The following is a 27,907-nucleotide window of genomic DNA, read 5'->3' as shown; positions in this document are numbered from 1 at the left end:
GGACAGTTTAGGCGGGCTCGGGGGTGCTGCTGGGGCCTCTCGGGGGGCAAGTCGAGGGGGCGATTGGGCTCTAGGCCAGCCCGAGGGGGGCAGGTGGCTGGGGGGAGAAGGCTAGTGAGACCGAGGGCTGGGGGGAGCACCTCCCAAGAGCTCGGGGCTGGCGGTGAGCGACCGGGAGCTCCCGTGGTGAGTCAACCAGTGGACAAATGCGCCTCGCCTACCCCTCGTTTGGCTTGTACTCAGTCATTTGATGTCATGATGGAGACCCGGACCCAGTTCGACGAGCTACCATGATCTTCGATGTGGCACCGATCAGGCTCCAAATACGATCCCGCACCACCGTTGTTCCTGGTTCCATTTAGTTTCGGGTTGTCTGGCAGACACACAAACAGACCGACATGGCTAATTTGACCTCCCAATACGCACTCCCGAATCGGACCAGTGTGACCAGCTTCCGCACACGCTCTGTTACTCAGAGCAACCGGTGGTGAGGATGGATCTTCCACCTCATCCGCTCCACTTTTTCTGCCCACCTTCTCCACGTCACAAGCCGGAGATCCCCATGGAACCACGCCACTCATCCACTACAACAAAGCAGATTCATAAAGTGCAACAATGACAACTACAAGCTGTTGGATTCTGAATTGTTTCAACTGCACATCATTTATAGGAATGTGATATGTCACCATCACTCATTTCATTGCGATTGGCTGCGTAAAGAAAAGAAAATGGCCTGCATTGCATGACAGGCTACTCCACCATTCACGCAGGCCCCGTACACAGAGCTCAATGCATCGGGAAAAGGAAAAAAAAAGGAAACTTTAACTCCATCTCACCATTAGATCAGAATGTCAACACCTATACTCCATGATCATTGGGATCCGCTCATCTCATGCCACCGAACCTGCATCAGTCGACCCCATACAAACCCCAAATCTCCAGCACCGCCAGAGAACAGAAATGAAATACAACTCGATAAGAGAAAAAAGAGAGGGAAAAGCAAGAGATGAAAGAAGCAGAGAAGATAAGAAATGAAACTCTTCCGGCTCTCCCATCCTGCACCTGTCACCAGAGGGACTGCTTGGCGATGTTAAGATTCGAGTCCTTCGGGATCTGCTTGAAACCCCCTTCCTTCATGAGTCGAAGGAAGTCCTCATCGGACATCGCATCTGCAGCCGAAATGGGCTCCTCGGTCAGCGGTGGGATGTGGTATCCCTCAATCCATTTGTCCACGGGGACCAAGGATCCATACCGATCGCGGCGCATTGCTCGACGCTTGGTGGATACCTTCTTGGTGACGCGGGGGATCCGGTTGAAGATGGATGGGGGAGGGCGGGCGAAGACGTGTGGCCGGCGCAGTCGAATCACTGATCGGACAGGCCTGCGGTAGGCCCGCGGCAGATAGTCCTCAAGGTTGAACGAGATATCTCCAGTCCCCGTGGTGGAGATCTGGGTGAGAGAGGATGAGTCGTTACCCACGGGGGGAGTGCGTGACTTCAGGGTAGAGGAGGAGAACTCCGGGCTTGGTGAGGAGATCGAAGAAGGGATCTCACAGGTATGCTTCTTCAATCCAGTCGGGGTGACAAGCTGTTCGAACTTGTGAGATCCGCTGGTGCTCTGGTGAGAGGAGGGAGTAGGTTTGTTCTTGACGCTCCCCACGTCATCCTCGTCGTCAGAGATGATGATGATCTCCTTCTTGTCATCTGTGCCACCTAGTTTCCCAGGGTCTCGGCTCTGGACCTGGCCATGAAGCGCCGGGTTGCTAAAGGCCTTGAAGAAAACTTGGTCGAGGATGTCCTGGATATCTTGAACCGCACACCCGTGCGCTGCGGCGAACTCAGCGAACGGGAAGTACCCCCGGATGCTGGCGGCCATGTCGATCAGCAGGCGGTCCATCTCTGTATGAGCTGGGGCCGACGCTGTCCGGACCGAGCGAGAGGTGGAGGACTCCACCGCTCGTCGCTTTCGAGGCAGGTCGACCTCAGTGTCCAGAGTTGGCCCACGCTTCCGATTTCCAGACGAGCCGACACCACCGGTGGTCTCAGTTGACTTTGTCACTGTCATGGGCATCAGTTGACGATTTGATAGATTTCATACCACACACGGAAGAGACAACTAGCAGGGTATATCACTTCTTTCTGGCAGAGTGTGAGAGCACTTACTCTTGTTTGCCATCTGGTGCATGTTTAAAACTGAATATCTGAGGCGTCAGTCTGTATTCATGTTTGATTGAAATGTGAGTGGGTACAAACACCTTCCTGACCAGCAGATGGAGACACGCGAGTTTGGGAGCAAGGGAAGAAAGTAACCCAATTGAGGATGTGCAATAGAGATGTTATAGTCCATTATGGAAGCCTCCGTTTCCACTCAGGCAACTCCCTGGGTTGGTTCTATTGTCTGATGGTGCTTGCTGGTGACTATCGTAAAGAGGACGGGAGGGCAGAGGTCATTTAGGGTCAACCACCTGGCATATTTGAGGTCCATTGTGGCCTCTAAGCACGACAGGCAAGCAGGATGTGGAAATCGTGGGTGTGATGACAATCCTAGCTGCTCCAGGTGCCCACCAAGCAGGCCTCAAGTGTTTGTTCTCATAGCTTATATCCCTACTTGGATCTGGCAATGTTCGTAAGTACCATGCTTGTACATTGAAGGGATGTGCACTACTAGGATAGACCCTAGTAAGATACATCTCTGGCGCAGGCAATACCTGTGTGTCGCGGGGTTCTTTACTTCTTTACTATACGGCCACCGCGCCCAAAGAATTCAACAAACGACATGAACCCTCTTTTCACAAGCAGAATCATCTCGGTATAATTTAGACATAGTTGAGATATTGAGATATCACGTAGCTTCCATTGTCATTGCTCGGCCTGCAATTGGGAGCTTGGGAATCTATACCCCAAACATCTAAGGGGCCGAGTTAAAAGAGGTAAAAAGAGACTAAAGCGACGTCAGTGACCCGCTTCCGACCAAGTCCGCAGTGGATTCCATAATCTTTGTCTAATCTTCGCCACGACCCTTTTCCGTTTCCCGCTAAGCTTTGTAAGGCCCCTCACAAGTTCCACTCTTCTGCTGTCGCGCTAGACAGAGTGTTGGAGGATTCATCTTCATCCCGCTTCACGGATCGTCGTGCCACCACGCGATCGACACCCGCACAGACAACTCCTTGCTCCACTATCGGTCGACCATCGTCACTGTGGAAAAAAACAAGATTCAGCCAGATCCAGCTGAGTCATCGCCACCGGGATTGGAGAACGGGAAGACTATTTGTTCCTCATTGGGTTGGAAGGTTTTTGTGCCAACCCCCAACTCTCTCAGGAACTGTCGTCCAGAGTTTTTGGCATCATCAATGGCCTAGGGGGGTTTGTGGGTTCTCTGCCCTGTGTTGTGACCCTTTGTGGCCCTTGTCAACTCTGGTATTTCTGTCTGGCCTTCTTCTTTACCCTCTCCCCTCCTCCGGAAACCGCCGCCCCATCGCCCCGTCGCCCCGATGGATCGGATTGAGCCTGTGGAGGACGCGAATGCCCGAGGAGATGCCCCAGCGCAAACATCGTCCAGGGAGCCATCCCCAGAGGCCTCGTTTTCACGACCACCACTGGCTCCGTCGCGTCCACGGGCTCTTTCCAACCGTACGCGCCGTCCCAGCATCCGGCTGTCGCGCCTCCCGTCCATCTCCTCATTGGACACCGTCAACACCCAGCACCCCCAACAGTCGCAACCTGAGACCCAACCAGGCCCTTCCCTTACCCGCCAGGTATCAATTAGATCGCCCGTGAAGGAGGAAGATGAATCATGGCAGACTGGTCGACGACGCAGCAATTCCGAGCCTCGTCCAGGGCGATGGTCCTCGCCGGACGTTCTCTCCCGGGTGGCAACTCCCTTACACATGATGCCTCTCTCTGAAGAATCTCCCCAACCCACCCCACCGGTACCCTCGTTATCAGCATTGGAGGCGGAGCCAACTCCTCTTGCGGAGCTGGAGCAACCTCCGACTGTTGTGACACGCCCGGCTTCCCGGAATGTGTTGCGACGAACGAGCCAAGCTGCCCTCAACCGATTTTCTCGCAATCGGGCGTCGACTGTCACAGGTGTGCCACCAACGCTCTCGGCACAGCAGGAACAGCAACGAGCGAATGAGTATGGCCCTCATGTGGTCGACGTGCTGGACGTGATCGGTGAGTTCCCTTTCCCCGTCCCCCGGGCGGTCGGCAATAGATTCGGTGACATCAGAACTGACCAAATCGCTGCCAATCAACAGATCCCGAGGTGTCTGCTCTCTCAACCCTCACCAATGTGCAGAACTCCCTGTTCATTCCTAATTTGGGTGGGTTCATCAACCGTATGCCCACCTACACCCTCACGCGAGCTCCTCCTTCGGATGAAGAACAAGGAACTACCAGCGATGAAGGGGAGGTCTCGGAAGATTCTAAGCTCAAGGAGCGGCCGGCCCTGGAACACTTGCGCCCCTTTTCTAGCATGTCGTCCGTGCTTGCGGAGCCGCGGTATGCCGTCCTTCCCGAAGGACATGAGTTGGAAAGCTGGACCCGTGAAGACTTTATTGAACTGAATGACCACGTCCGCCACATGCTTCACTCTCGTCGATCCAAGTTCAAACGAGCAATGCGAGGCTTCGGACAATATGTGCGGAAGCGTAAGTTTTCCTTCCCACCGGTTATACTCCTCCATTACAAAGCAAGAACCTAATTGAGTTCCCGGTATTCCAGCCCTGGGGTTTCTCGTCACCCTCTATGCGACCCTCATCACGCTGTTTGGTCTCGCATGGGTCCTTTTCTTGATCGGTATGGTTCTCCGCTCCTTTTTGGGAGGGGGGGGGGGGCTGCTTACGCCGCCTATTGCGAGATTGGCGCACCATGCTAACTGGAATTTTTCTAGGCTGGATTAATGTTGGCGGCCGACAACTATATGTCATCAATGTCATCGATAATGTCCTAGTGGCCTTGTTCGCCATCATGGGTGACGGATTAGCTCCCTTCCGAGCTGTGGATACCTACCATATGATCTATATCGCACACTATACATTCCTGACCTGGAAGATCCGTCGCAAGCGAAAACTTCCAGACCTCAAGGATAAGAATGACCTTCCTGTTCAGGGGGAAAAGGACGCGGATGTCGACTTCGGTGACACTCCCAAAGAAGACGAACATGAATACTCGGTCCTTGACGCACGTCAGCAGCTGCGGTTGATGCACCACCAGACCAAGTTCGCCAAGTCTCACACGTTCTATAAACCCCACGAAACCATGACCCATCATGCGTTCCCACTTCGCATCTTGGTGGCCATTGTTGTCTTACTGGACTGTCACTCCCTGCTGCAGATGGCTCTGGGTGCCTGTACCTGGAGTATGGAAACCCCCGGACAGCGGCCCTTCGCTCTGACTACTGTCATCCTGTGCTGTTCAATTACTTGCAACATCTCTGGTGGCGTTCTCATCATGATTGGTGACCGACGGACACGTAAGAAGGAGATCGTGGAACGCCTGTTCCGACAGCAGTTAACTGAAGAAGCGATGAAGAAGATGGAGAAGCGAAAGGTCAAGGAGGAAGAGCGTCGCAGCATGCAAGTCGATCGTCAGGAGCCCTACAATGGCACGTAAAGCATGTTGCTTTGCTTTCTTTGGCTTCTTCACGACCGTCATACGACCATCATGAATATCACTCTCAAAGGTGTAACCCGCGACACCGTGCGATGAATCTCCCTTGTTTCCGACTGTACAGTCTATTAACCCGGCCTCCTGCTCGAATATATCTTGTTCAGCGACGTTTATACACGAGCCATGGCGTTTAATCGGATCCCACCACTGCTTTGGGAACATGGCTTTTTTGCTTTAATTTCTCGACATATTGCTTTCTGATGGCTCTCTTGTTTCAATAGCTCTACACGATTCCCCTTCGGACCATTTTCTGTTGTTTGCAGTAGACCGAAGATTTTTTGCTCCTTTATTTGGATCTGAGATATGTACTACGGCTTTTGTCTTTTTTTTTGTTTGTTTGTTTCTTGCCTCATCTGGTCTCTAGTTTAATCTGTTAATCTGATACAAATTCAGAATCTAGACAATTCCAATCACACTTGCGTCAATTGAATAAATATATTGGAATACTAAGACCATAACCTCTCTATAGACCTAATGATATATCGCTAATAAACGAGACCATGCACTCTCCCACAACTCTTCAGATCATATACAAAAGGGCCGGATTAAAACAACCGAAATACTCATCGAACTACTTACTCGGTCAACATTACCCCCTCACCAACCCATCGATCCCCACCTCTTTTGACAATCTCCTCAAAGATCCACTGCCCAATCAATGGCCGCCCAACCGTATATCCAACCGCCGGTGATCCATCCGTCCCAACCCTCAACCGCCCATATCCCGAGTCCTCACCCTCGGCCGCAATTCGGTGATCCCCGCTCAAAAAACTCGGCCGTACAATCACCAGCCCACGACACAGCAGCGTCTGCTCGCGCCCCAGCTCCGCCGCCAACACCTTTTCCATCTGCTCTTTGTCTGCATGAGGCACCCCCATCATCGCATACATCGGCTTCATCAGTGTCGGCAGGTCCTTCACGCCCCGACGGATTCCCGTCGTCGAGATCACCGTTAGTCGCGGACACGCCTCTTTATACGCTGCGTATGAGGGGAACCGCGCCGCCAGCCCCCTCAGCGCCGCGAGTAGCGTCCGCGTGAACTGCTCCGTGATGTGCGGGTTTGCGATGGTGATGTGCGGCAGCGTCGGCATGCGCAAGGGTACCTTGTCGCAGGGCGACGGCTTGGTGAAGGCCATAGTGCCCGTGCCGCCCATGCCAGAGATGATGCTGGAGACCAGGGTGCAGGTTGCGCCGTCGTCGTGGACGAGCAGGGTTTGCGTCACGGCGTCGACGTCCGTCGCGTCACCTTGGACGATGTGCAAATGTTTTTCGAGCAGGGCGGGGGTCAAGCCTGGTTGTTCAAGGAGTTGAGCGGTTAGTTTGGAGGGTGTGCGCGCGAGGGCGATCACGTCGTAGCCATTGCGGAGGGTATAGGCCAGGCAGGCGTTGGCACATCCGCCAGTTGGGCCGAAGAAGGCGATGGTGGGCATCATTGTTGTATTTTGCTCTTATTGTGATATATAAGAGCTGTATCAGATTTCCGATGTGTATGTATAGATGTGAGATATGAAACGGACTAGGGTATAGGTTCACGCTAGCCGGAAAGGATGGATTCACAAGGAAACAAGGAAATTGGGGTTTTTGCAATTGATGTATGTCTGAGCGAGCAGCGATTCTGTAGCTGGCAACCTGACAGTTTTTATATCTTCTGGTCCTTGCACAAGGACACAGCCTCCCTTCGATGCGCACTGTTTGCAACTCCTCGTCCGTTCATATTGACCCATTTCCGAGGCGGCCTGATGCCCAGGCGCGCCAAACCCTATGTTTGGCCATCCTGGCTGACGAACCGAGTCAAGCTAAATAAGGCTGAGAAACGTATTTGGCAGATTTTGCGCCGCCTGCATGGCCCCCAACTGCTCTTACTTGGACCAAACCAAATATGGTTAGAGGCTGGGGGGCGGGGGAACAAGAACCCCGGGACGGAACAACTTGGGGTCGAATTGCCGCTGCCTCCTCCAGGGCTTAAAATAGCAGTTGTTTTCCGATTTATTAATGGCATCAAAGCTCCTAGTGACGTCTGTTAGTCAAATTGAGCATTAAATAATGCAGAGAAAGCTTGGTTCTCCTTGGCAAATGATCATCCAAGCTCTCTATATTTTGTTAACCTCGTCGTCTAAGAAATATATATGACTGAGGCGAGAGCTCTAGCGAGGGTGTTACAGTATAATTATGATAATAGCATAGCGTATTATTCCCCTTCTGTAGCGATAATGAAAATTCATCCTTCTAACAGCCTAGAGAGCTTGTTTCTGAGAGTGTGTTTTGTTTTTAGATCTATTTTACTCTAGTGACAGTCTAGTCTATGCAGTTCTGACGTAGATTTTCTACTGAAGCTATCACTGCGCAAGAGCTTTGATTTGTTAAAAAAAGGCCAGCTCCTGGCCATGGTCTGCGATTAGGTTGATTCGTAATGTGAATCGATCTTAGTCGGTGGCAGGGTTAAACTAGGTTGTTGGCTGCATGGTTGGCTTAGCAGTCACTCCCAGAACTACTCACTAATTGTAATTATTGGGACATAGATACTGCTTGTTCTCACATTCCAGGGGGCTTTTGGTGTCGTAAAATAACAGCCCCATCATCCCTCGGACCTTAAAGTTCCATCATTGTCTGACGCATATGATATTGAGCCTGCTGTGACTCGCAGGCTTTTGATTTTTAATTTATCTTTTCCTTTCGGGAGTTTCACCAGCACAGCACAGGCTCAGACTCTCCCAGACAATAGGTATACATCATCAATGGCACAGTCATCGAAATAAAACCATGAGGACCTTTATTCCTAAGCTATCTTTATAAGTCGACTATAAAGTCTTATTAATCTTATTCGGTTAATTATATTATCTGTACAGGGTTTACTACGGAATACTCTGCTTCGGCATTCTGAAGTGTGATAAAAGTCCTTGCCTACCTGATGATAAATTGATTGATTTATAGACAAATCGTACACATTGAATTCAAGAGTGAGAGCTCGACTGTGATTCGATACCTAGGCCAGTTGAAATCTGCTCTGATCGTCCTAGCGGGTTCCCCTATTTGGGCGCCCACTCTGTCCACTTCAATGACGAGCAACAGGTCGCGGCTTTGGAAATTTGACTTTTTTTCGAATTCAAAATATAAATATAACAGCGGTTTGATAGACATTGATTCATGATACTGAGATAATGAGAGATTTACGGCATTTGCAGTCATGAAAGGGCAGGCTATCCCGTACGAAATACCACAACCCCTAAACAAGGGGCTTCTTCCTTAGGGTACGCTACCACACCCTCTGTCTAAGGTGACTCTCGCCCTTGGGCCCCGTTCTTGTCAATTTTCGAAAGAATTGAGGAAACAGGCCTCTTATTAGTGACAAATTGGACACATGAACAGCTATAATGCGCCTGTTTTTGTTCGTGGAAGGTGGACTCAAAGCATGTACTGGAGTCATTGACAAACCCTTCGATTCAGAATCTCCCTCCCACCGATATCAATAACCCATTCTCGCCCTGTGATCGAGTCATGCTAATTATTTGAGGACGGAATTATGTAGATCAGGTCGGTCGCCCGGTGTAATGGCGAATATTCTACAATTCGACCCGTCGGCGACGCGATGGGGCAGAGATCGTCAGGAACTCCTGGAACAGCCGGATGCCCTACGATCGGGCCAGGCCACGAAGTCGAAATGGGGCTCAACATTTCTTTTTAGGAAAATGATAAGCAACTTACAGTAGATCTGAGTTGTAGAGTCTGAAGGGGGAAAGGGCCTTTCAGTCTGTGCTTCGAAGCTACAGAACCAGTGGACTGCTGTTACTCCTATCGGTAGTTGTTCTATCATAGCATAGGGAAGCGGTGGCCAGTGAAACTAATCATTATTATATTATTAGTAAAGTTAGCTATAGGAGCATCGCAAAGCGTTAGCTGGGCTCACACAAACTCTAACTCTCGAGATTGGGACATTCTTCAAGGGTTGCCATGGATAACTGTATGCTTAGATCCAAAAGTTCGAGTCTAGACGCGATAACGACTAGGAAACCCACATACGTAGTACACATGCCCAGTTCTTTCATCACTAACAAGATTCCTCTTTGAGAAAGATACCACAATCAGCCATTCATCCTGAAATGCGATATCGGTAAAGCTCGTGTGGTACGGGATAGCCTTGATGGATTCCATTAACATGCGTGGAATGCAGGGTTTGGACGCCTCTGAGAAGCGAAGGAGCCTCTGATTGCTTCACAAAATTCCGGCATTCTAAGGTCGCCAATCGATGAGCAGTAAACCCTACGAAGTCAAGCTATTGGGAAGCTGACCCTTGCCTAACAACATTCCGGTTACAAAAATGGGATCTGTGTTTTTGGAACCAACAGAGAAGATTGATGATGAGCAGACTCGCAAACAAAGCGATCTTCGAAGATAAAAGGCTGATGTTGAGTGACACAGATGACTTCCTATCACACACATTTCTCTCTCCTCTAACCTTCTCTGCCTTTTCAAACTTCCGAAAAACCCTATCTATTTTTCTTCTTTAAAGACTAAATCTTTAATACTCCCAAAAAGCGTCAAAAATGCAGTTCTCTCTGAGCGCCGTTGTTCTTGCTTTCTCCACCCTCGCTGCTGCTCTGCCCACCGAGTCCGCAGGCAATGTCCTCCAGACCCAGCAGCACGATAACATCCGCTGGAAGGTCCCCGGCGGCATGACCGTCAAGGAGGCCCAGGCCAAGTGTGGTAACCAGGCTCAGCTGTCCTGCTGCAACAAGGCTGTCTATGCTGGTGACACCACCGATGTCAACTCTGGCCTCGGCGGTGGCCTTCTGTCCAACCTGATCGGTTCTGGCTCCGGTGCTGACGGTGCTGGAATCTTCGACCAGTGCTCCAAGCTCGATGCTCAGGGTATGTTCGCCGTTTTTGCTCTCATTGTACGCTGTCTAACATGTCTCCAGTTCCCATTGCCATTGCTGTGTCCGTCCAGGACTTGCTCGACCAGCGCTGCAAGCAGAACATTGCCTGCTGTGCTGGATCTCCCTCCGGTGCCGTAAGTTACGCTTTGCTCTTTCTCTTTGAACTGCCTGCTAACACCTCACAGAGCCACGACCTCATCGGTGCTGGTCTTCCTTGCGTTGCCCTGGGTTCTATCTTGTAAGCGCTTCGCTTTGGAGTTTGGTTCTGGGGTTCAGAAGCTGGAGGCGTCCTGCGATATACCTTCATATTTAATTTCTCAGTGTCTGTTTCTGGGAGAGCTGATTGCCCCTGTGACTAGATCATAGAGGCAGTAATATCTCCGCATAATACATAATCTTCATTCGCATCTCAACATCTCCATTGTAGAACATGGTTCGCGCTGTAGTTAGCTTCATCGGTTGTCGCCCGTCGCTGTCATCAGGTGTTTCCGTACTATTTCCTATTACTGTTGAGCTCTACTTGATCAGTATTGATGTATCAAGATTTGTTTTCGGACGACTTTTTTCATTCTACTGGCCCTTGGGGAAAGCCAGAAGGAGAACATTTCCAGAATGCATTTCGTTAACGTATGTACTTTATTCTTCTTTTTAACATAATACATCGAGTCACTGGAGAGGCGCTTTCGCAGACTTCAGCTCCAATATAAGCTCATCGCGTTCACGCAGAAATATCCGCCAGTGCTGCCTTGATTGCCGGGAGATTAGCTCCCTTTATCGGCAGCCCAACCGGCTCACCGTCCTTCAACAGCACGAAAGTGGGCATAGCCGTCACGTCATACTCCATAGCGATATCCCTCATCTTATCCACATCGACTTGCAGGAAGCGGATGTTCTCGTACTGCTCGCTGAGCTCTCCGATCATGGGCGCAACCGCCTTGCAAGGGCCACACCAAGTTGCATAGAAGTCGATAAAAACGGGACCAGTCGAGCGGAGGGCTTTGAAGATGACATCGCTGTGGAGAGAAGAACCGTTAGTCCACCCATTCTCGTGTATATAGCTGCTAACTTGATTCCAAACGAGACCTAACTTACTTGTCGATATCAATGACCTTTCCGTGGGACATGATGGGCGTCGAGGCTGCGCGTCGTGACTGGTAGATGCGAAAAGCTGGTAAACCATTAGTTTGTTCGTCCTTGCATCTTGAATTTTCGCCACGTTTCAAACGCCACGGAGGACCTGGCCTCGAAAGCAAAATGTGTCGTTTCTTACCGATGAAGAGGGCAGTTATGATCAGCAAAGTGGACAGTTCCATTATTGTGGGTTGCTTGTGGAAGAGTCTGGGTGCCGGTGGAGTCTCTCCCCAATCACCCCTCTGCACGTGATCGCGAACTAACTATAATCACTGGCATACATTGCTCTACCAGCTTACAAGTTTTTTTTTTGGCAGATGAACGAAAAGAAGAAGGGAAGAATCGCTTATTAGTACAAAACATTTGAATTCTCCAGCCAAATTAATGAATTGGTCATCAATTCAGATATCGAGTCCGGCCGATCAATCCCTGGTAAATCGCGATTGATTTTAAATCCTTTGCGAGCCAGGAGCCATTCAATACATCGATAGCTGGGCCTATGTCCCTCTATTTCAAAATTGACGGGACATAACGAGATAGGCAGAGATGATGTGATGGTATCTCTCACATAGATAGCTTCCAGAGTCAACATCTTCCATTCTCCATTCACCTTCTCCAGTTTCGAAATAAATCGTGCATCAGAGGTGCAGTCGTACTCATGGCCCTCAAAATCAAACCGAGCATTCATACTACCACAAGATTCAGTCAAAGCTCTGCTATGATCCCCGCTGAAATGTATGACCATTGGAAAAATGGTGTGGGTCGAGCCGAAACATCACCTTCGAACCTAAAGCAGAGATTGATGATTAGATACTTGGTAGCTGGAAAGTAACTAGCTGCATTCGCCGTACCAAGTGATTTTAATTTTGGTCCTGGATGCGTCCGGATGATATGAATCACGTAAATTTCGCCACTGTGCTGTGTCCCTATAATACCTCTCGCGCGTAAGAAGGGACTTGGTCTGTAGTTCAGCCAATTGGCGTTGACATGCGCTGTCCATGCTGGTTTTCATTATTTTAAAGCGCTTCGAAAAGCTTAAAATGTTGTGAAAAAGCAGTCTCGATTCCATCTTCCGGATATTCTCTATCTTATATATCTGCGCAATCGTTATATGTGAGACCTAACTGTGCGGGGTTTGGTGCAAGGTGGTAGGTAGCACAGCAGTAGGACCCGCTGCATAGAATCCTTCACTCCTGAAATCTCACCTGAATCAATTATATCGAAAATTTGATATTAAGAGAAATTGAACGTGACCTGAAATGAGGTTCTTATCCTCTGATTTCCTTTTTAATTAATAAAAAAGAGAAAGGCTAAGAGAAGGAGAGAAACGGAGGGGCGTGACTAGATTCCCCAGAAAGCTCAACAGTGTATCCCTTTCCTAGTCAATCTATCTAGCGACCCTTCTCAGCATCCTCTTATTTTGTATTCTATCTATTTATCACCTTTAATTCCGATGATCATCCCTTTTTTAACGCGCTAATTTGCGATTGGCGAAGAGACTCACTGATGATAGCAGGGTTGTTTATATGAAATACTCCGGTGATAGCACTGTTGCAGCATCTTGGTTTTAGGAAATCAGAAACATAAGATCGTTCATATTTAAAAAATAAAAATAAAAATAAAAATAAAAATTAAATTCTGTTTACTTTCATTTTTAGGAGCTTAAATAGCTGAATATCGAGGAAGTGTTCACGTTGTAGTCGTGAACGAGTGTGGGGATACGTCGAGAGTTGAGGAGGCAGTTTCCTAAAAAGGTGCTTTTTTTCTTAGGAATTTCAAATGGGGCATCGGAAACAGGCAGTCTCCACTAGGTAGTGAAAATTAATTTGCACTAGACGGAGGTCTCAAATAGCCCTAAATTGTGTGGCCTATCAGAAACTGAGCGGTGATTTCATACTAATTCCAAAAGCTTCAAAGCACGGAGAAAACAGGTTGACCCTTAAGATTAAACGCAAGGTTAAAATGACCTTATCAGTCAGCTGAATTTAAAATGTAATGCTATTGGCTCTTTCATCGAGGGCTGGCATTTTTGATGATTTAGCTAGATATGTATGGCGTGGCCTTGGTATGCAAGTGGACCCTCAAAACTAGAGAGTGACGGGAGGGGGCATATAATAGTACAACCATTGATCATGATGGGAAGAAAAAGGCAAGTTCAATATTCAATACCAGTCCGCAAGTTTGCCTAGCTGACTCATAATGCGGTGCATCGACGAAGAATCGGACAAAGATGCCGACATCTATGCTCCGCCCTTGAACGATGTCGCGTCAACCCCTGTGCAGAAAGCCGATTCCACCGGCGCAATGCTGCGCCTGTCGTTATGGGTGTCTTTTGCGGCGTGGATTGCCAACTTCGATAATGGGTATACTGGGACCATCTTGATTATGCCGTCATACCGGAAGGCATTCGGCACCTGCCGTGAACTTATGAATCCTGCGACAGGTGCAATTGTTGAACATTGTTCCATCACGCCGCTTCAGCAGTCTATGATTAGCTTGAATTATCTGTTTATTGGTATCGGAGGTGGCCTGTCTGGATTGACAGGCCGATATACTGGGCGTCGGGGAAGCATCCAGATCGGATGCCTGCTGGCCATCATCGGAGCAGCTGGCATGCTTGGAACAGGTAGTCCATCAGATGGAAGTTTCCGGCACTACATGGTCTGTCGGTGTATTAGTGCCATGGGAATTGGCCAGCTCATAACCTCCGCTGTGACCTACGGCTCAGAATGCATCGTCGCTCATAAGCGCGGTCTTGCGCTTGGAATTTACAATGTCGGCTTAGCTATGGGCAACGTCGCATCTTCGGCCGTGTGTGCAGGCTCTGCGCGCCTAGAACCTGCGAATAATTGGCAGTGGAAAACTCCAATTCTGTGCCAAATTCCTCTTGGTATCATCCTCGGGGCGGGAATCTTGATGTTTCCTGAATCACCACGCTGGCTGTTGAACAATGACCCTAATCGCGAAGAAGAAGCGCGCAGGGCTTTCAGTCTTTTATATCGCATACCCGCTCACTCTGCAGAGATCACAGCCCAAATTGAAGAAGTCAAAGCCCATATTAAAGCTGAGCGCACGGCTGCTGCTTCAAGCTCCTGGCTCGATATCTACCAGAGGAACAACATCCGTCGAACTTTCACTTCTGCCCTCATCATGATTGGTCTTTCTATTACGGGTATTCAGTTCGTGCAGCCATACGCAACTACTTTCTTGAAAGGTGTTGGCATCAGCGACCCTTATATGATCAATGTCATCATTGGCCTGTGCATCCTGGGAGGATCATGTCTGGGTCCTTTCGTTGTGGAATACGGCGGACGTCGATTCGCCATTCTGACCGGGTACAGCCTCATGGCAGTGTGCATGTTGATACTTTCATCGGTCAACACAGCGCTTGGGTCAACTGAGATCTCCAAAATGGTCGTTGTCATCTTTCTCTGTTTTTGGTCATTCGTTTTCGGGGGAACGATTGCACCAAGTGCTGGCCTGGCCTCTGTGGAGATGCATAGCGTCAGGCTTCGCACGTACGGCCAAGCGAATACCACGGTGTTATATGGTATTTTCTCGTTCGGTGCGGCCTTTTGGACACCTTACATGCTGGATGCCGATTATGGTAACATGGGGCCAAACGTGGGCTACTTCTACGCCGGTGTGACCGTGTTAATCACTGTTCTGGCATATTTGTTGGTGCCCGAAACCGCTCTTTTGTCGCTGGAGCAGATTAATGATCTATTTAATTCCGGCATTCGGCCATGGCAAACCTCAATTGCACGAAATAAAGCCATTTTTCAAGCCAAGGGCCAAGAACTCACAAGTGAATTGGGCTGATGAGGTTTGCTAGAGGATATTTCAGGAAGCTATGGATGTGCTGTAAATAATATTCAAATATGTGATGTGTGATTTATGAGATTCCTAGGAGAAAATTCAATATGTGGATAATGAATATATCTATATACGTTATTTGGCGCTCGCTGAACATATTAACACTAGGACTGACACGGCACTAAAAAGCAATCCCATCCAAGACGCGTACAGGCGCTCCAGCACCAAAGTACGAAACGGCGAGTAAACTATTTTCGGACGAGGCTGTACACAGTAAGACTCACACAGGAGAAAGACAAAGAAAAGAACTTCCAGACAAGTGGTAGAGAAATGATGAATCGGACCGGCGTTCGTCAGCCGATATGGACAAAAAGTTGGCGCTCATATACATGCAATAACAAAGAAAGGCCATGACTTGGCTGGTGAGGGGAGTGAGTGAAGGACAGGAATGGATGTGATCATGGCTAGTAAAACCTAGCCTTCATCATGTTCCATAGAAAATAAAAAGATAGACAGAACGAGTAGGTAATCCAGAATAATGAGGGTAAATAAATGGAGGAGAAATCTGTCGCAAGGATGTGGTGGTAAAGGTGTGGTGGTTAAGGTGAGGTATGTAATGGAGGCGTATACCAGATCAAAAGGGAGATAAGAGAATTGTACAGATAGAAAAGTTTTCAGAGCTCGGACCGAATCGGCTCATCTGTGGGGAGGCGCTCTGTTTTGCGCTTGTTCATCATCTCCTCGAGAATATCAAGTTTTTGGCGGGTTGTACGTATCGCATGATCCATCTCCCGATCTGAGACTTGTTCTTCGCGGAGTCGCGCAACAAGCTCCTGTTCATCCCCTGCATTGAACCGAGAAGATCTGCGGCCGGTATGGAACTCTGGAGTACGGTGGTGAAGTGTTGGGAAAACCATCCCATCCATGCCAGCTCGGTCCTCTAGCCAGTTCCATAGCTCGCTTTCCTCTCGCCGCCACATTTCTTCATATGCAGCTAGCCGCTGAGGAAGGCTAAGACCAGGGCGACCGACATCGTGCGAGAGCATGGACGGAGTAGTTGGTGTTCGGAAGAATGCCATGTAAATTAAGATACTGACAAGCAAAATTGCGATGTTACCACCCCAGAGCGGCTTGAGCATACTTGTCACAGGCTCCAGGATGGGACGAATAGGGTCAAATAGGCCCCATGACTCGGCCTGTCCGGCATTGGAATCAGCGGTGGCTTTCAAAGATGCAGCTGCGATATCTTCTCCAGCTCCAGCATCGCCCTTCTTGCGTCGGCCCTTAGTCCGCCCAGCACCATTGGTGCGTCCACGGGGAACGACGCCGACCTTCAGGGATTTGACCAATTCATTACCGAATGTTGTCTGACCATCGATCGCACCCTTCTCGATGGGTCCTTTTAACCAACTCTTGCCTGTCCATTCGATGGTACATGTCATGAGAAAACGAGTTTGGTTGCCGGGGGCCCAAGTGAAAAGATACTTGGTCTTGCAGGCAAAGACGTTGCCACTGGGCACGTCGGGAGTTTGGGTGCTTAGTGTGACTAGAACGGCCTTTTCCAGATCCAAAAAGTCCAGGTTTTCGGTACTGATACATTTGGTCTGCTTGGGGCCAATAGAGCCATAGAGAGGTTTGATATATGAATATTTTCTGATTCGACTCTCGTTGGTGAGTCCCTTGGTCGTGCCTTCAAACTGCAGCTCACCCGACTTCTGATTCTCAACAAGGAATTTGGTCATGAAATCCCCCGAAGCCGGCCCAAAAACCAGGGAATAGACTTTTCCGAGAGGCGCAGGGATGATCTCATCCTTGATAACTTTTTCGTATTGTCCATTGGATTCCGTGTATTCGGTGGGTGCATGTGTGGCTGGGCCAGGGAAGTCAGGCTCTTTCGAAGTTGCAGCTTTCTCGCCATTTTTGCCATCGCCGTTGCCATTCTGGCCAGCAGCAGGTGTCGCTATGCTGGTAGACAAGCCTGACGTTTGACGGCTCAAGCCTGCACGTCCCGGTAATGATCTTTCACTTGCGTTGGCGCTAGCCCCAGCCTCGAAGAAGCTATCAGCATTGTCGCCCTCCTCATCCTCATCGTAAATCTCGTCTTCGTCAGAGACATCGCTCTCTGAATCGCTTTCTCCAACCTTCTCTGTCTTGTCGCCTGTGCCATTTGTGACTCGAGTTCCGTTTACTGAACTCTTCAGAGAAGGGTGGTTGATCTTCCAAATGTTGACCATTAGATCGTAGGTAGACTCACGGCTGAGCAAGCTTCGGAAAGTATGACGAGCGTGGAGAGTCTGAATAGCAATTGCATTCGGAAACACCATGGCTGTGTTCTCCTTTTCAATAGCTACCACTTCATCAAAGCTGATGACTAGAGTGGTGACCCATCCGAGAATGTTACTCGAGAAGCAGATGTGACCCTCAGAGATGTAAATACGACCAGCAAGAATGATCTCGCGCTGCAGCGCACAGCTATAGTCTTCGATCAGGTAATCATCTTCGGGGACACTCCGGAACAGCTGGTGAAAGTCCCTGTTGCGCTTTTTGCTTGCAACAGCAAAACCAGTGAGGCGAGGAACGCTTGCATTGACGCCAGGAGCACCGAGAGCCAGAGCACTAGCACCTATAGCACCAATTGTGGAGGCCGTCGCCCCGGACGAGCCACGGTGCCGACGGGCTAGACGACTGCGCACACTGCCACTCCTCTTAATACCGCTACCAATGTCGCCATCAAGAACACTACCGCTAGGGGGAGTTTGATCCCCTGCCATTATTCCGTCCTTGGGAAGAGAGACCATAGACTGCAGGTCCAGAACGTCGTCACCAGGAGATCCAATTGCAGTTATTTCAGAAGGCTTTTCGTAGGCCATGTTGACAGCGCGAGCCGCGCGTTGATCTTCGAGTTTTGCAGCTTCTTCATCTCGCTGGTATACGGCTGTATTCTTCCGTCTTTCAACTGGTGTTACAGGCTTTGTGACGACGACACCATCTGCAGCCGAAATCACTTCACCAGGTGGTGTGTCAATGTCCAAGTGGCTGAAGTTGAGGTCTCCAGTGCCGAGAGTTTCGACTGTGCTCGGCTTCCCATCTTCACTTTTGTTGGCCTGTTCCGACGGTCGTTCGAGCTCCTCTGAAACACCTTCTGATGAGGGACCGTCAAGGCCGGCTGATTGAGGCTGGAAGAGAGTACGGCTTCTCTGCTGAGAATTTAGAGTGTTACTCAACGAAGATGCTGCATTCTGGGCAACGGAGAACACCGAGGAAAAGAAGCCACTTTGCTGGCTCGACCCAGCCTTCGATGGTTTGGACTCTTCCAGCGGGCTTAATGTTGTCATGGACGTGGACAGTTTGCTTGGACCATGAGCTGCAGAGGCAGAGCGCACCCTTCGGTGGGAGATCATATTGCCAGACGGGCTCACGGTGATGCCCGGAGAAGATATAGAATTTCGAGACTGTATAGACTCTGGCGAGTCCGTAAAATTCTCTGACATGATCTCTGGGTTTAGAGGGCGGTGTTCCGTAGGAGTCGGCGGAGTTACCGTCGTGGATGGTGCTGGGATTGCGGTATGAGGAGGGGTGTTGGGAAGTGGGCTTGCCTCTAAGGAGCGCGGCTTGTCCTCAGTTAAATCAGTGCGGATGGGACTTGGAATTGGAGGAGGGGCTTCGGGGGTCGCCTGAACTCGTTTTGACGACAGACTACTCCGGCGACTACTGAAGAGACTCCGGCCGCTTCTACCTCCACCCGATTTGGATGACGCACGATCCAGTTCGTCATTTGCATCGTTATTCTTCTTATCGGATGAGGTAAAAGCCTCTTTGAAGCGTCTTCCAGGTGAAACACTGCGTCGCTTGCCATTAGAAACCGTTGGAACATCCAGTGTCATGCTGGATTGGGTTCCCGAAGCTGAGAGGGGTTCTCGCGGTTCGCTTGGAGCCGAATCCGATCCTGTTGCGCTGGGGTCGCTGACCGCAGATTCCACATCGGCAGGGTTGTCTATCGTGCCGGCAGTATCAACAGAGGTCGTTTTGATGAGTGGGGAGGACGAGGTGTAGAAGCCGGTATGGGAATTGTGAGAGGTGAGCGGTGGGGTTCTAGGTACCAAGAGAGAAATTAGCCATCGATGCCGGCAGTGGTGAGATGTCCAAGATAAAGTCGGTAAACGTACCTATCTGGCTCGGAATCATCGGTCAACAGATTGATGACTTCCCCTTCCGGCGGGACCGAGCTATCGTTCGATGACGGCACAGCCGAATTTCCATTCCGGGATTCGTTTGACCGGCTTTCCTGCAGGTCATGCAGATCTTGTTCCGTGACGACGCCGGGCACTGGCGGCTCATCCGCAGGTTTTGTGTCGGTCCTCTTCTTCCGCCGGCGACGTGAATTGAGGAGCTTCGAGAATCCGCTGGAGCCAGCCTGAGCGGAGTCCGGAACCTCTCCTCCCTGAGTTTTAGGCCGTTCCGAGTTCGAGTCGATCGAAGATTGGCCATTGCTCCGACCAGAGCTTTCCATCGCTTCCGACTCTGCCGATACCGTCCAGGCTCGGCGCGACCTAGTTCCGCCGACGCCTTTTAGACTAGAAGATTCAGAGTCCGCCATGGCAAAGCGTGTGGGGGGAGGGGATTTGCCCCCGGGCGGACAATGCAAAAGAATCACAGGAGACTTTGGGAGAGCGAGCACAGCATGGGGAACGAATGAGAAGGAATCGGCTGCAGCCCCGAAGAGGGCGAAGGGTGTAGACCTGAGGTGCTGGGAGGTGGTGATATTGGTGGGAGGACGGAGTGATCGAGGTAGGAGAGCCAGAGGATCTCCTGGTTTGGGTCCACTTGGCACTTTTGAGGGGAGCAGCTCCGCAAGGCCGTGGTCAGGTGCCGGTCAGGTGAGCGTATCGCTGTTCGACGCGTTAGTTTAGATGCAGCTGTTGATCGTGAATACGTACTGTAGTCACGTTCTAAGGCTTCAACCATGAGGTTCCAAAGCCGATACTTTTTTTTCCCTTTGAAATGGATTGGAGGATCCCGCTTTGCTCAACTCTATCGCTCATCGCCGAGGTTGCGCGGGTTGCACGGAGCTTTTCGTGTCTCCACTATTCAGAATGCGAATGTGACGTCTGTGGTCGCCTGCGACTGCGTTCAGGAACTACCGATTGATTTCAATAAATTAGATCCAATGATAGATAATCGACCGCCTAAGGGTATTGGGGACTGGGTAATAAAGAGAGAACATAGAAAGCATATCTACGCCATGCCAATTGACCTGGGAACTGGACAAGTTACATGGACAAGCATTTGGTTCCAGTAGTTTATAGTTTATAAATAGTACAAAAGTCTTTCTGCAGCTGCACTTTCTTCCCTAGGAATCTCCTCTTCCTACCGCTACTACTCTCTCTGCCACCCTTCTGACTATAGCTTACGATAGTAGTAGTATGAATAACTAGGACGCATTTTAATTACATTATAAGAATCTATCGAAGACCATACCAGATCGTGTGGTCGCGACTACTGGACTATGGGGATCGAAGGCTTAGTTAGTATACACGCATACGTCCGACTAGTCTTCAGATAGATAAGAACAGGAGGAGCGACTCGAATTAGAAGTTTGATACCAGTCGAATAAGAGTACTGAGCTGGAGCGAAGGAGGCCAAATCCTTCCCTCAACATCGCTGTACGGCCAATACTGCACCTGCGGCGGTACCGGTCACACTGTGGCCAGGCCCGTTGCGGGCCCATCGCGTCACGGGCGTCACTTCCTTCTACATTCTTCCCCACTTCCAGTACCTCCAGCCCTTTTAGCAACCTAACAACCCAACATCTCAACCTCAACGTCCCTCCAATCTTCCCAGCGGACCTCATTCGTGCCTCTGATGTGGCTCATGTGCCGTTGACTCTGCAATCATGGAGGCAGCTCCCCTGGCGCTGGTAAGCCGTGCTAAATTTTCCAGAGAAGCCTACTGTCCTGACGTGGCCTAGGCCCACACCCACGCGCGAAACGCAGTTCTGGAAACCCGCAAATCTAACCCGGTCGCTGCCAGCGAGGAACATGACCTGGCTGCTGGGGAGTTTGCAACGGCTGCGCAGAGCAGCTCGGATCAGGAGGTAAGTCAAGGGGATCTCCCCAGTCGTTCCATTCCTACCGGCCATGTCGGGTGATCGGGAGCTGACATCAATCGTGTGTTTCCCTCCAGGCACTCCGCACCTTACATTTGCTTGAACACCACCATAAGAGGCTGGCAGAAATCTTGAGATTTCAACATGAACATCCCTCTAGCACCGTCAGCGAAACCCCAGCCGCTACTGCCGTCCTGAAGCCATCGACTCAGCCTGCGACAACAGATGCTGGAGCCGCCAAGTTCCCGAGCCAAGATGCCCAAAATCCCACCCCAAGACTCCCAGGCGCCCCTCGATTACCTAGTCGTGAATCCTCGTCGATTGCAAGCGATCTAGCTTCCGCCCGAGGCATTCCGGCGCACCCTCGTCGTGGTTCACCGGTGTCGCCGACCCTGTCCTCACATCAAGCCGGTGCGAAGATGACCGAGGGGCCATCCCGGATCAAAAGTGGAGAGGCACGACTTCGAGAGGTTCCCGCAAAGAGTCGAAACAGTCGTGCTCCGGCAGGAAGACAACCATGGTCCCCCCCGCTGCCCAGCCATACCGAGGTCACTGCTCAGCAAGTATTGCCTCCAGATTCTGCCGAGTCAACGCATCCGAAAGCCAAGCCTGCCACTGCGGATGAACCTTTCCAGCGGTTTTATTCAACATTCGAAGGTCTGATCTCCAAGATTTCAGCCCCCCTGGCATTTGCTGGGCTGCCCTTGGGAACTGAGGACCCTACGAAGGCTACACCTCTACCCCGCAAGTCCCCCGCAGAGACTAAATTGGACCGCCACCATGCAACCTCAGACCGAGGAGCCTCTGCCAAGGAGCCGGATGTCAATCGGCTCTTTTCCCGTGCGGCACTACGATCTGTCCAGGACATGTCCGGGGCAGCAATTCCTGGAAACCCAGCGGAGTCATTTTACGTCGTCCCCACGACGGGTGGATCAATGCCGTATGCTGGGATCTTGTCGCGAGCTGAGAAAGAAGCGCGTCGAAACAGTCTAGAGGACGGTGATGATGACTTCGTCGATGCTCGAGAAACACCGCCTTCCCCGGAGGTGCGTCAAAGCACCGGTAACGCCAAGGCGCGCGCAGTACGCCGAGATGCTGCCGACAAACTTATGAGCTTGCAGAATTCAAAGACATTAGAGGAGCTGCAGATGGAAAACCAGGCTCTGAAACAACTTTCCGATACCCTTTCAAAGCGGCTACACATGTGGGAAGTAAATGCGCAGTCTTCATCGATGGCACTTCAGCAGTCTCTGAGAGCAATGCATCACCATAATGCCGGATCTCCGGAAAATCTACAGCATGTTTCGTCTGCTACAAACTCTCCCATGGCACATATGTCCGTTGCACCCGCCATGTCAGACTCGGACCCCCGTCTCAAAGAACTGGAGGAGATTGTTCGGCGCAGCGAGCAAGAGCTAGAACGTGTCGGGCGTGAGAACGATAAGCTAAAAAACGTCCTTGGACGTTATCGAGACAATTGGGAGAAATTGAAGGAAGGCGCCAAAACTCGACGTGCGAAAGGTCGAGCTAGCGACGGTCCAAGTGCCCCATCCACGCCTGCTCTGGGAACTAAGAACCCGGATTTCCCAGAACTCTCGCAGCCAGATGGTTCATCTAGCAAAGTAACCGCTCCTACTGGCTCTGGGTCAGAGCCTGAATGCAATGTGGAAACTGCTGACGCTTGAAACCCCCATGTCATTGATTGTTCTTGCTTCATTAGCTCTAGCTGCCGCAGCGTTACAGACCGAAGAATCCCACTGATTTGATATCACTAAAGCCACAATTTCAAAATGAACCGAATCATCGCGATTGCCACAGATTATTTCAGCACGTGTACGAGTCCACTATTTTTACTTTTCACCCCTTGCTATAGACAATATGCAATAGCTGTAGCACCAGCCGATACAAACAGAGCAGTGGACAGTGTGACCAAAATACTAGAGCTGGTAAGGTAGAAGTAAAAGGAGAAGTAGATAATGAGTAATGAGCTAAACATCTCTCAGATTCTTACTGATCTATAGACAAATCTATAACAAACATCGAAGAAAAAGGGCCTTGAAAATACCGGCTAAGTAAAAGGGAAGAAAGTACTAAAATAAGATTATACTATAAAGATATAACCTGTAAAGGTAGTACTTGTCATTGTCAGTGTAGTATACTATCACTTAAATGAAGAATTGAATAATTCAAGCAAGAAAACAAAGTAGCCTTGATAACATTGATGACTGAATTTCGAGGAGATCAACACGGGAGGCACGTACATCTGGGCACCCACTGTGCGGAACGTAAACTTTATGAAAGGGGGGTAGCATTGTGATTATTGGCTGCGATCGGCAACCGGGCAAGCCTTACCGCTATTAATGTCCCTTGGCTCGCCCATGGCCCTGTTTAATTACGGTCGGGCAATAGAAGTAATACTTTGTAGATAAGAAGTAATACCTTGTCGATAAGTTTAATGTGCCTCCGGAAACCATAAAATCCTGCGCCAAGTATTAGGTTCAATACGTCAAATACCACCAGCCTTTAGTAGATTATTCACTGCTCATCCCTACCGTTGCCGATGTACGCCAAGATACGGAATTGGAACTGACAGTGTTTCACGACGACTTGTGGAAATAGAGCAACAAGGTCATGGTCTCGTATCTGGCGTGTTGAAAAAGGGCACTATTGTCGGGTTCTCCGGGAAAGTTCATTGTTAGTCACAAAGTTCGGCCGCCAGGGTCCTTGGTTCATGCATATCCCGCAAAGGCTGGCGTTTGACACTCGTTTAGCCTATTAAGATGACGATCGTCACTGACCAAGCCTATTTTCGGCAAATCCTTTAAATTTGTCGTATTCCTATCGTATACACATACCGAGGACATTCCTTCTTCCAGTCTACTCACATGAATCTATGAGAGAAGGATCGGCTTATTTGAAGCCTCCCGCATCCCCTTTGCTCCAATGTATTCAAAGTCTCAAGCAAACCATGCTCCCTCTGTTGATTTCATCCCTGGCAGCTATCTGCACACCTGTTGCTGCGATAGCTGCGGGCCTATCCGCGTGTTCAAATATAACTTCACAGCTGGGCTCATCCAAAGTCAACAGCAACGAGTATAGTTCAAACTACATCGAAAGCACAGAATACTGGAACACACTTCAGGATGCATACAAACCTTCTTGTATTGTTTATCCAGAATCAGCATCAGATGTTTCCGTGGCCATCCAAGCAATTCGAGCGGCTGATAGTCGTTTCGCGATCAAGGCTGGTGGACATAACCCAAATACATTCTACTCGTCCGTCAATGAAGGTGTACTTCTGGATTTGAGTAGTATGACAAAAAAATCTTACGATCCCGATACAACACTCGCCACCTATGAGCCAGGGGGTGTTTTTGGCGACCTGTATGACTATTATGTCCAGTTCAATCGGACTGTAGTCGGTGCGCGACTAGCGGGAGTTGGGACAGGCTTGGCTCTAGGAGGTGGTATGAGCTACCTTTCTCCTCAATACGGCATGGCTTGTGATTCCTTTCGGGAGCTCGAAATTGTTCTCCCCGACGGTCAAATTGTAACCGCGTCTGAAGAATCCAACCCTGATCTATTCTTCGCATCCAGAGGGGGCGGTGGGAATGCATATGGAGTTGTGACGAAGTATACCGTCCAAAGTCGCCCAATTGGTCAGTTGTGGGCAGGAAATCTTATCTATCTTTTCTCACAGAAGGATAATGTCATTGCGGCAATTGGAGACTTCATCAAATATAATACCGATCCTAAGGCCGCCATCATCGGTACATATGAAAAGTTACCAACCCCAGATTTGAATCTGAATCTGGATGAGGCTATAATCATGTTCCTTGTCTATGATGGTCCCGATCCAGGCAATGCATTTTCGAACTTCACCAGTATACCAGCACTACTTGACACCACTGGGATTAAGACATATCCCGAAGTAGTCAATATGCCTATTCCAATGTCTACAGAGCTTTCACGAGGAAATAACATGTTCCGTGTTGGTGTCCATCGCCCAGAAAATGGGTCATATGAGAATGCTCTCAACATTTGGCGCAATTGGGCCGAGTCAAATAAGGGTAAATATGAGTTGCTTTCATTGGATTTCCAACCGGTTCCCAAAAGCCTGACGGACGCGAGCAAGGCACAAGGTGGAAATGCGATGCAAATGCCCGATGGCCCTTGGTTTTGGTTGAATTACCTCATTACGACTCCTATTGGCATGAGCGAGCCAGATTATGAGGCTGTCCAAGCTAGCTACCGGGATATGGTCGCATCAACGACCAATGCTGAAGGTCTTCCACTATTTATCAATGATGCGAATTATGATCAGAACCCCTTGCAAACATTCTCTACCTTTTCGAAATTACAGGAGATCAAGAAGAAATATGATCCTGAGAACTTTTTCGCCGAGAAGACCGGGGGCTGGTCATTTGCATAAAGTATAGTCCTTGTAACTATTTTCACTTCAAGACGGAATATTATGAATCTTGCTCTATTTTACCATTTAATTTACTAACTCCGCTCCAGTGGGCCCTTGAAGGATTTCTGAAAGGTTAAAGACAAATAGAACTTGAAAATAAAACAGAATATTGTCTTGGATATGTTTAGAAATTACTGGAAACAACGACTCGCGGAGGATATTATGTAACCGAATATTAGAATCAACGGTAGGAATTCATTTGAGGGCTGCTATTCTACATCTTTGCATACATGTGCCACCCATACTCGCGGTCATAACGTTTCTCCGAACCAACATGAGAGAATCCTTGAGACTTAGACGGATCCGGCCATTGAAAGTCATTTCCAGCCAGAATCCTTCCTTCTTACACCAATCCAAATATACATCGTAACTTTACGCTCATGTACAAGGCTCTCTTCCCCCTTTCGACCAAATCTCTTAGCGAGAAAATATGTTTTCTTTGCTTCCCCTCAAGTCGATTTTCTATTCCTATCATTTCTGGGAGGCAATGATCATCGCCCCAGGGCAATTAAAAACATTCGCTTGAAATAACTCATATTAATTCCCATTCTCAATTTTATAGGAGTGTTCCCATTTGAGTAGATTCCCTCCACTTAAAATGGCTGCTTCTAACACCTCTAATGTCAAAAAAAACCTATCTATCACTTATTGGTGCACAATATTCAAGGACAAAACTACTCCAACACCGCTGATGCAATATCTTGCAAAGCTACTTTTCGGAGAATAAAATCTCACTAGTGCAGGCCGGTGCTTGCAAATTAGTAAGACATGATATTTCTCGTCTTTATTCGTGTAGCAATCCGGTAGAAAAATGGGAAGCTTAACAATATCCAATTTGGGTTCATTTGGATTGAGGTGGCTGTGTATAACTGTCGAGCAAAGTGATTCATGATTCAGCTATCTCTTCTAACTCGAATCAATCTCCCCCTCTCATATTTGTGGCAAGCCACAGCTATAGGAGAAAATGGTGCAATTTGAGAGATGGCGAGAAAGTTTGGGGACTTTAAATTACGGACTTGATGCCTGGAGGGCTATGATTTGATAATATTTCACCAGCAATTATTCTAGGTCCAAACCATTTGATTTACATTGTCTATTAAAATGAAATTGAATGATCAAATGTCCCTTTGACACAAATCTGAAAAGAGATGAAGGACATAGTAAAGAGGTGACGAATATAACACAGTGGCATCTTCATGTTCAATCAAGTTCTTGGTCATAGCGATAACTTAAGATTGTAGCTAAAGTCTTCATAAACATACTTTTATTTATAGACGGAGCGCGCGTTATCATTTTTGGTTTACTTCAGCGGATAGACTGCCGTCACCAACTAGCAAGCTAGCTAGCCGACGTGGAACACGATCTGTGACGAACGTAATTCGCTCGATGATTGCGCGTCACCCCGGCAGTGGCTTGTTATATCGAGAGGAAAAATGCCGCCAAAAAGGTGAAGACCCACCTATTCCGATGTGCGTCCTGTCATTACAGCAATACCAGATTCCTTACTTGTTTTGTTTAGTATCCCGGGTATACTCGAAACACAGATCCATAATATGCTCGTCAACGAGGTAGGGGATATCCATCACTCCCTGACAGCCAGTCCAGATAGTTAGACGATATCACATTGAGAATCGTGTTCCATTGGATCCCACCTTTACAAATCTATACAGGTCTCCGTTATATTGAAATATTATTCAACTACTGAACCAGGGCGCTCGGAGGCAAGTCTGGCAAGCAGACAGAATGAGAAGAATCGGCGAACAAACCACCAAACCACAACACACCGCACTATGGGAGCGGCCTCCCGAAGAGGAAACAGATGCTGATTTTGGGA

General features: G+C 49.2%; 9 protein-coding genes across 9 annotated transcripts; 5 read left to right on the top strand and 4 right to left on the bottom strand.

The window, feature by feature from the left end:
* Nucleotides 1-1,065: 1,065 nt before the first annotated feature.
* Nucleotides 1,066-2,064, bottom strand: N7462_003447 (uncharacterized protein; the record flags this gene model as incomplete). The annotated part of the gene is made up of 1 exon (XM_057075173.1): nucleotides 1,066-2,064. The coding sequence occupies one exon, from the start codon at nucleotides 2,062-2,064 to the stop codon at nucleotides 1,066-1,068; it is 999 nt and encodes a 332-aa protein (XP_056934678.1).
* A 1,426-nt stretch (nucleotides 2,065-3,490) lies between these two features.
* On the top strand, nucleotides 3,491-5,615 carry N7462_003446 (DUF2985 domain-containing protein; the record flags this gene model as incomplete). The annotated part of the gene is made up of 4 exons (XM_057075172.1): nucleotides 3,491-4,175; nucleotides 4,259-4,651; nucleotides 4,725-4,799; nucleotides 4,894-5,615. The coding sequence occupies 4 exons, from the start codon at nucleotides 3,491-3,493 to the stop codon at nucleotides 5,613-5,615; spliced, it is 1,875 nt and encodes a 624-aa protein (XP_056934677.1).
* A 632-nt stretch (nucleotides 5,616-6,247) lies between these two features.
* On the bottom strand, nucleotides 6,248-7,102 carry N7462_003445 (uncharacterized protein; the record flags this gene model as incomplete). The annotated part of the gene is made up of 1 exon (XM_057075171.1): nucleotides 6,248-7,102. The coding sequence occupies one exon, from the start codon at nucleotides 7,100-7,102 to the stop codon at nucleotides 6,248-6,250; it is 855 nt and encodes a 284-aa protein (XP_056934676.1).
* A 3,111-nt stretch (nucleotides 7,103-10,213) lies between these two features.
* N7462_003444 (uncharacterized protein) lies at nucleotides 10,214-10,788 on the top strand (the record flags this gene model as incomplete). The annotated part of the gene is made up of 3 exons (XM_057075170.1): nucleotides 10,214-10,538; nucleotides 10,589-10,680; nucleotides 10,732-10,788. 3 exons carry the CDS (start codon nucleotides 10,214-10,216, stop codon nucleotides 10,786-10,788), a joined length of 474 nt encoding a protein of 157 aa, XP_056934675.1.
* Nucleotides 10,789-11,264: 476 nt separating this feature from the next.
* Nucleotides 11,265-11,859, bottom strand: N7462_003443 (thioredoxin family protein; the record flags this gene model as incomplete). The annotated part of the gene is made up of 3 exons (XM_057075169.1): nucleotides 11,265-11,559; nucleotides 11,639-11,714; nucleotides 11,817-11,859. 3 exons carry the CDS (start codon nucleotides 11,857-11,859, stop codon nucleotides 11,265-11,267), a joined length of 414 nt encoding a protein of 137 aa, XP_056934674.1.
* A 2,017-nt stretch (nucleotides 11,860-13,876) lies between these two features.
* Nucleotides 13,877-15,499, top strand: N7462_003442 (uncharacterized protein; the record flags this gene model as incomplete). Its single annotated transcript, XM_057075168.1, has 1 exon — nucleotides 13,877-15,499. One exon carries the CDS (start codon nucleotides 13,877-13,879, stop codon nucleotides 15,497-15,499), a length of 1,623 nt encoding a protein of 540 aa, XP_056934673.1.
* A 668-nt stretch (nucleotides 15,500-16,167) lies between these two features.
* Nucleotides 16,168-20,090, bottom strand: N7462_003441 (GRAM and VASt domain-containing protein; the record flags this gene model as incomplete). The annotated part of the gene is made up of 2 exons (XM_057075167.1): nucleotides 16,168-19,585; nucleotides 19,660-20,090. 2 exons carry the CDS (start codon nucleotides 20,088-20,090, stop codon nucleotides 16,168-16,170), a joined length of 3,849 nt encoding a protein of 1,282 aa, XP_056934672.1.
* A 1,296-nt stretch (nucleotides 20,091-21,386) lies between these two features.
* N7462_003440 (uncharacterized protein) lies at nucleotides 21,387-23,284 on the top strand (the record flags this gene model as incomplete). The annotated part of the gene is made up of 3 exons (XM_057075166.1): nucleotides 21,387-21,410; nucleotides 21,462-21,587; nucleotides 21,677-23,284. 3 exons carry the CDS (start codon nucleotides 21,387-21,389, stop codon nucleotides 23,282-23,284), a joined length of 1,758 nt encoding a protein of 585 aa, XP_056934671.1.
* A 1,283-nt stretch (nucleotides 23,285-24,567) lies between these two features.
* Nucleotides 24,568-26,031, top strand: N7462_003439 (FAD-binding oxidoreductase; the record flags this gene model as incomplete). The annotated part of the gene is made up of 1 exon (XM_057075165.1): nucleotides 24,568-26,031. The coding sequence occupies one exon, from the start codon at nucleotides 24,568-24,570 to the stop codon at nucleotides 26,029-26,031; it is 1,464 nt and encodes a 487-aa protein (XP_056934670.1).
* Nucleotides 26,032-27,907: the final 1,876 nt, after the last annotated feature.

Source organism: Penicillium macrosclerotiorum, assembly GCF_028827735.1.
Source record: "Penicillium macrosclerotiorum strain IBT 26536 chromosome Unknown utg000003l_segment0_segment0, whole genome shotgun sequence".
NCBI classification, from domain to species: domain Eukaryota; kingdom Fungi; phylum Ascomycota; class Eurotiomycetes; order Eurotiales; family Aspergillaceae; genus Penicillium; species Penicillium macrosclerotiorum.
Note: the sequence above shows the minus strand (reverse complement) of the source record. Positions and strands in the feature narration are given on the sequence as shown.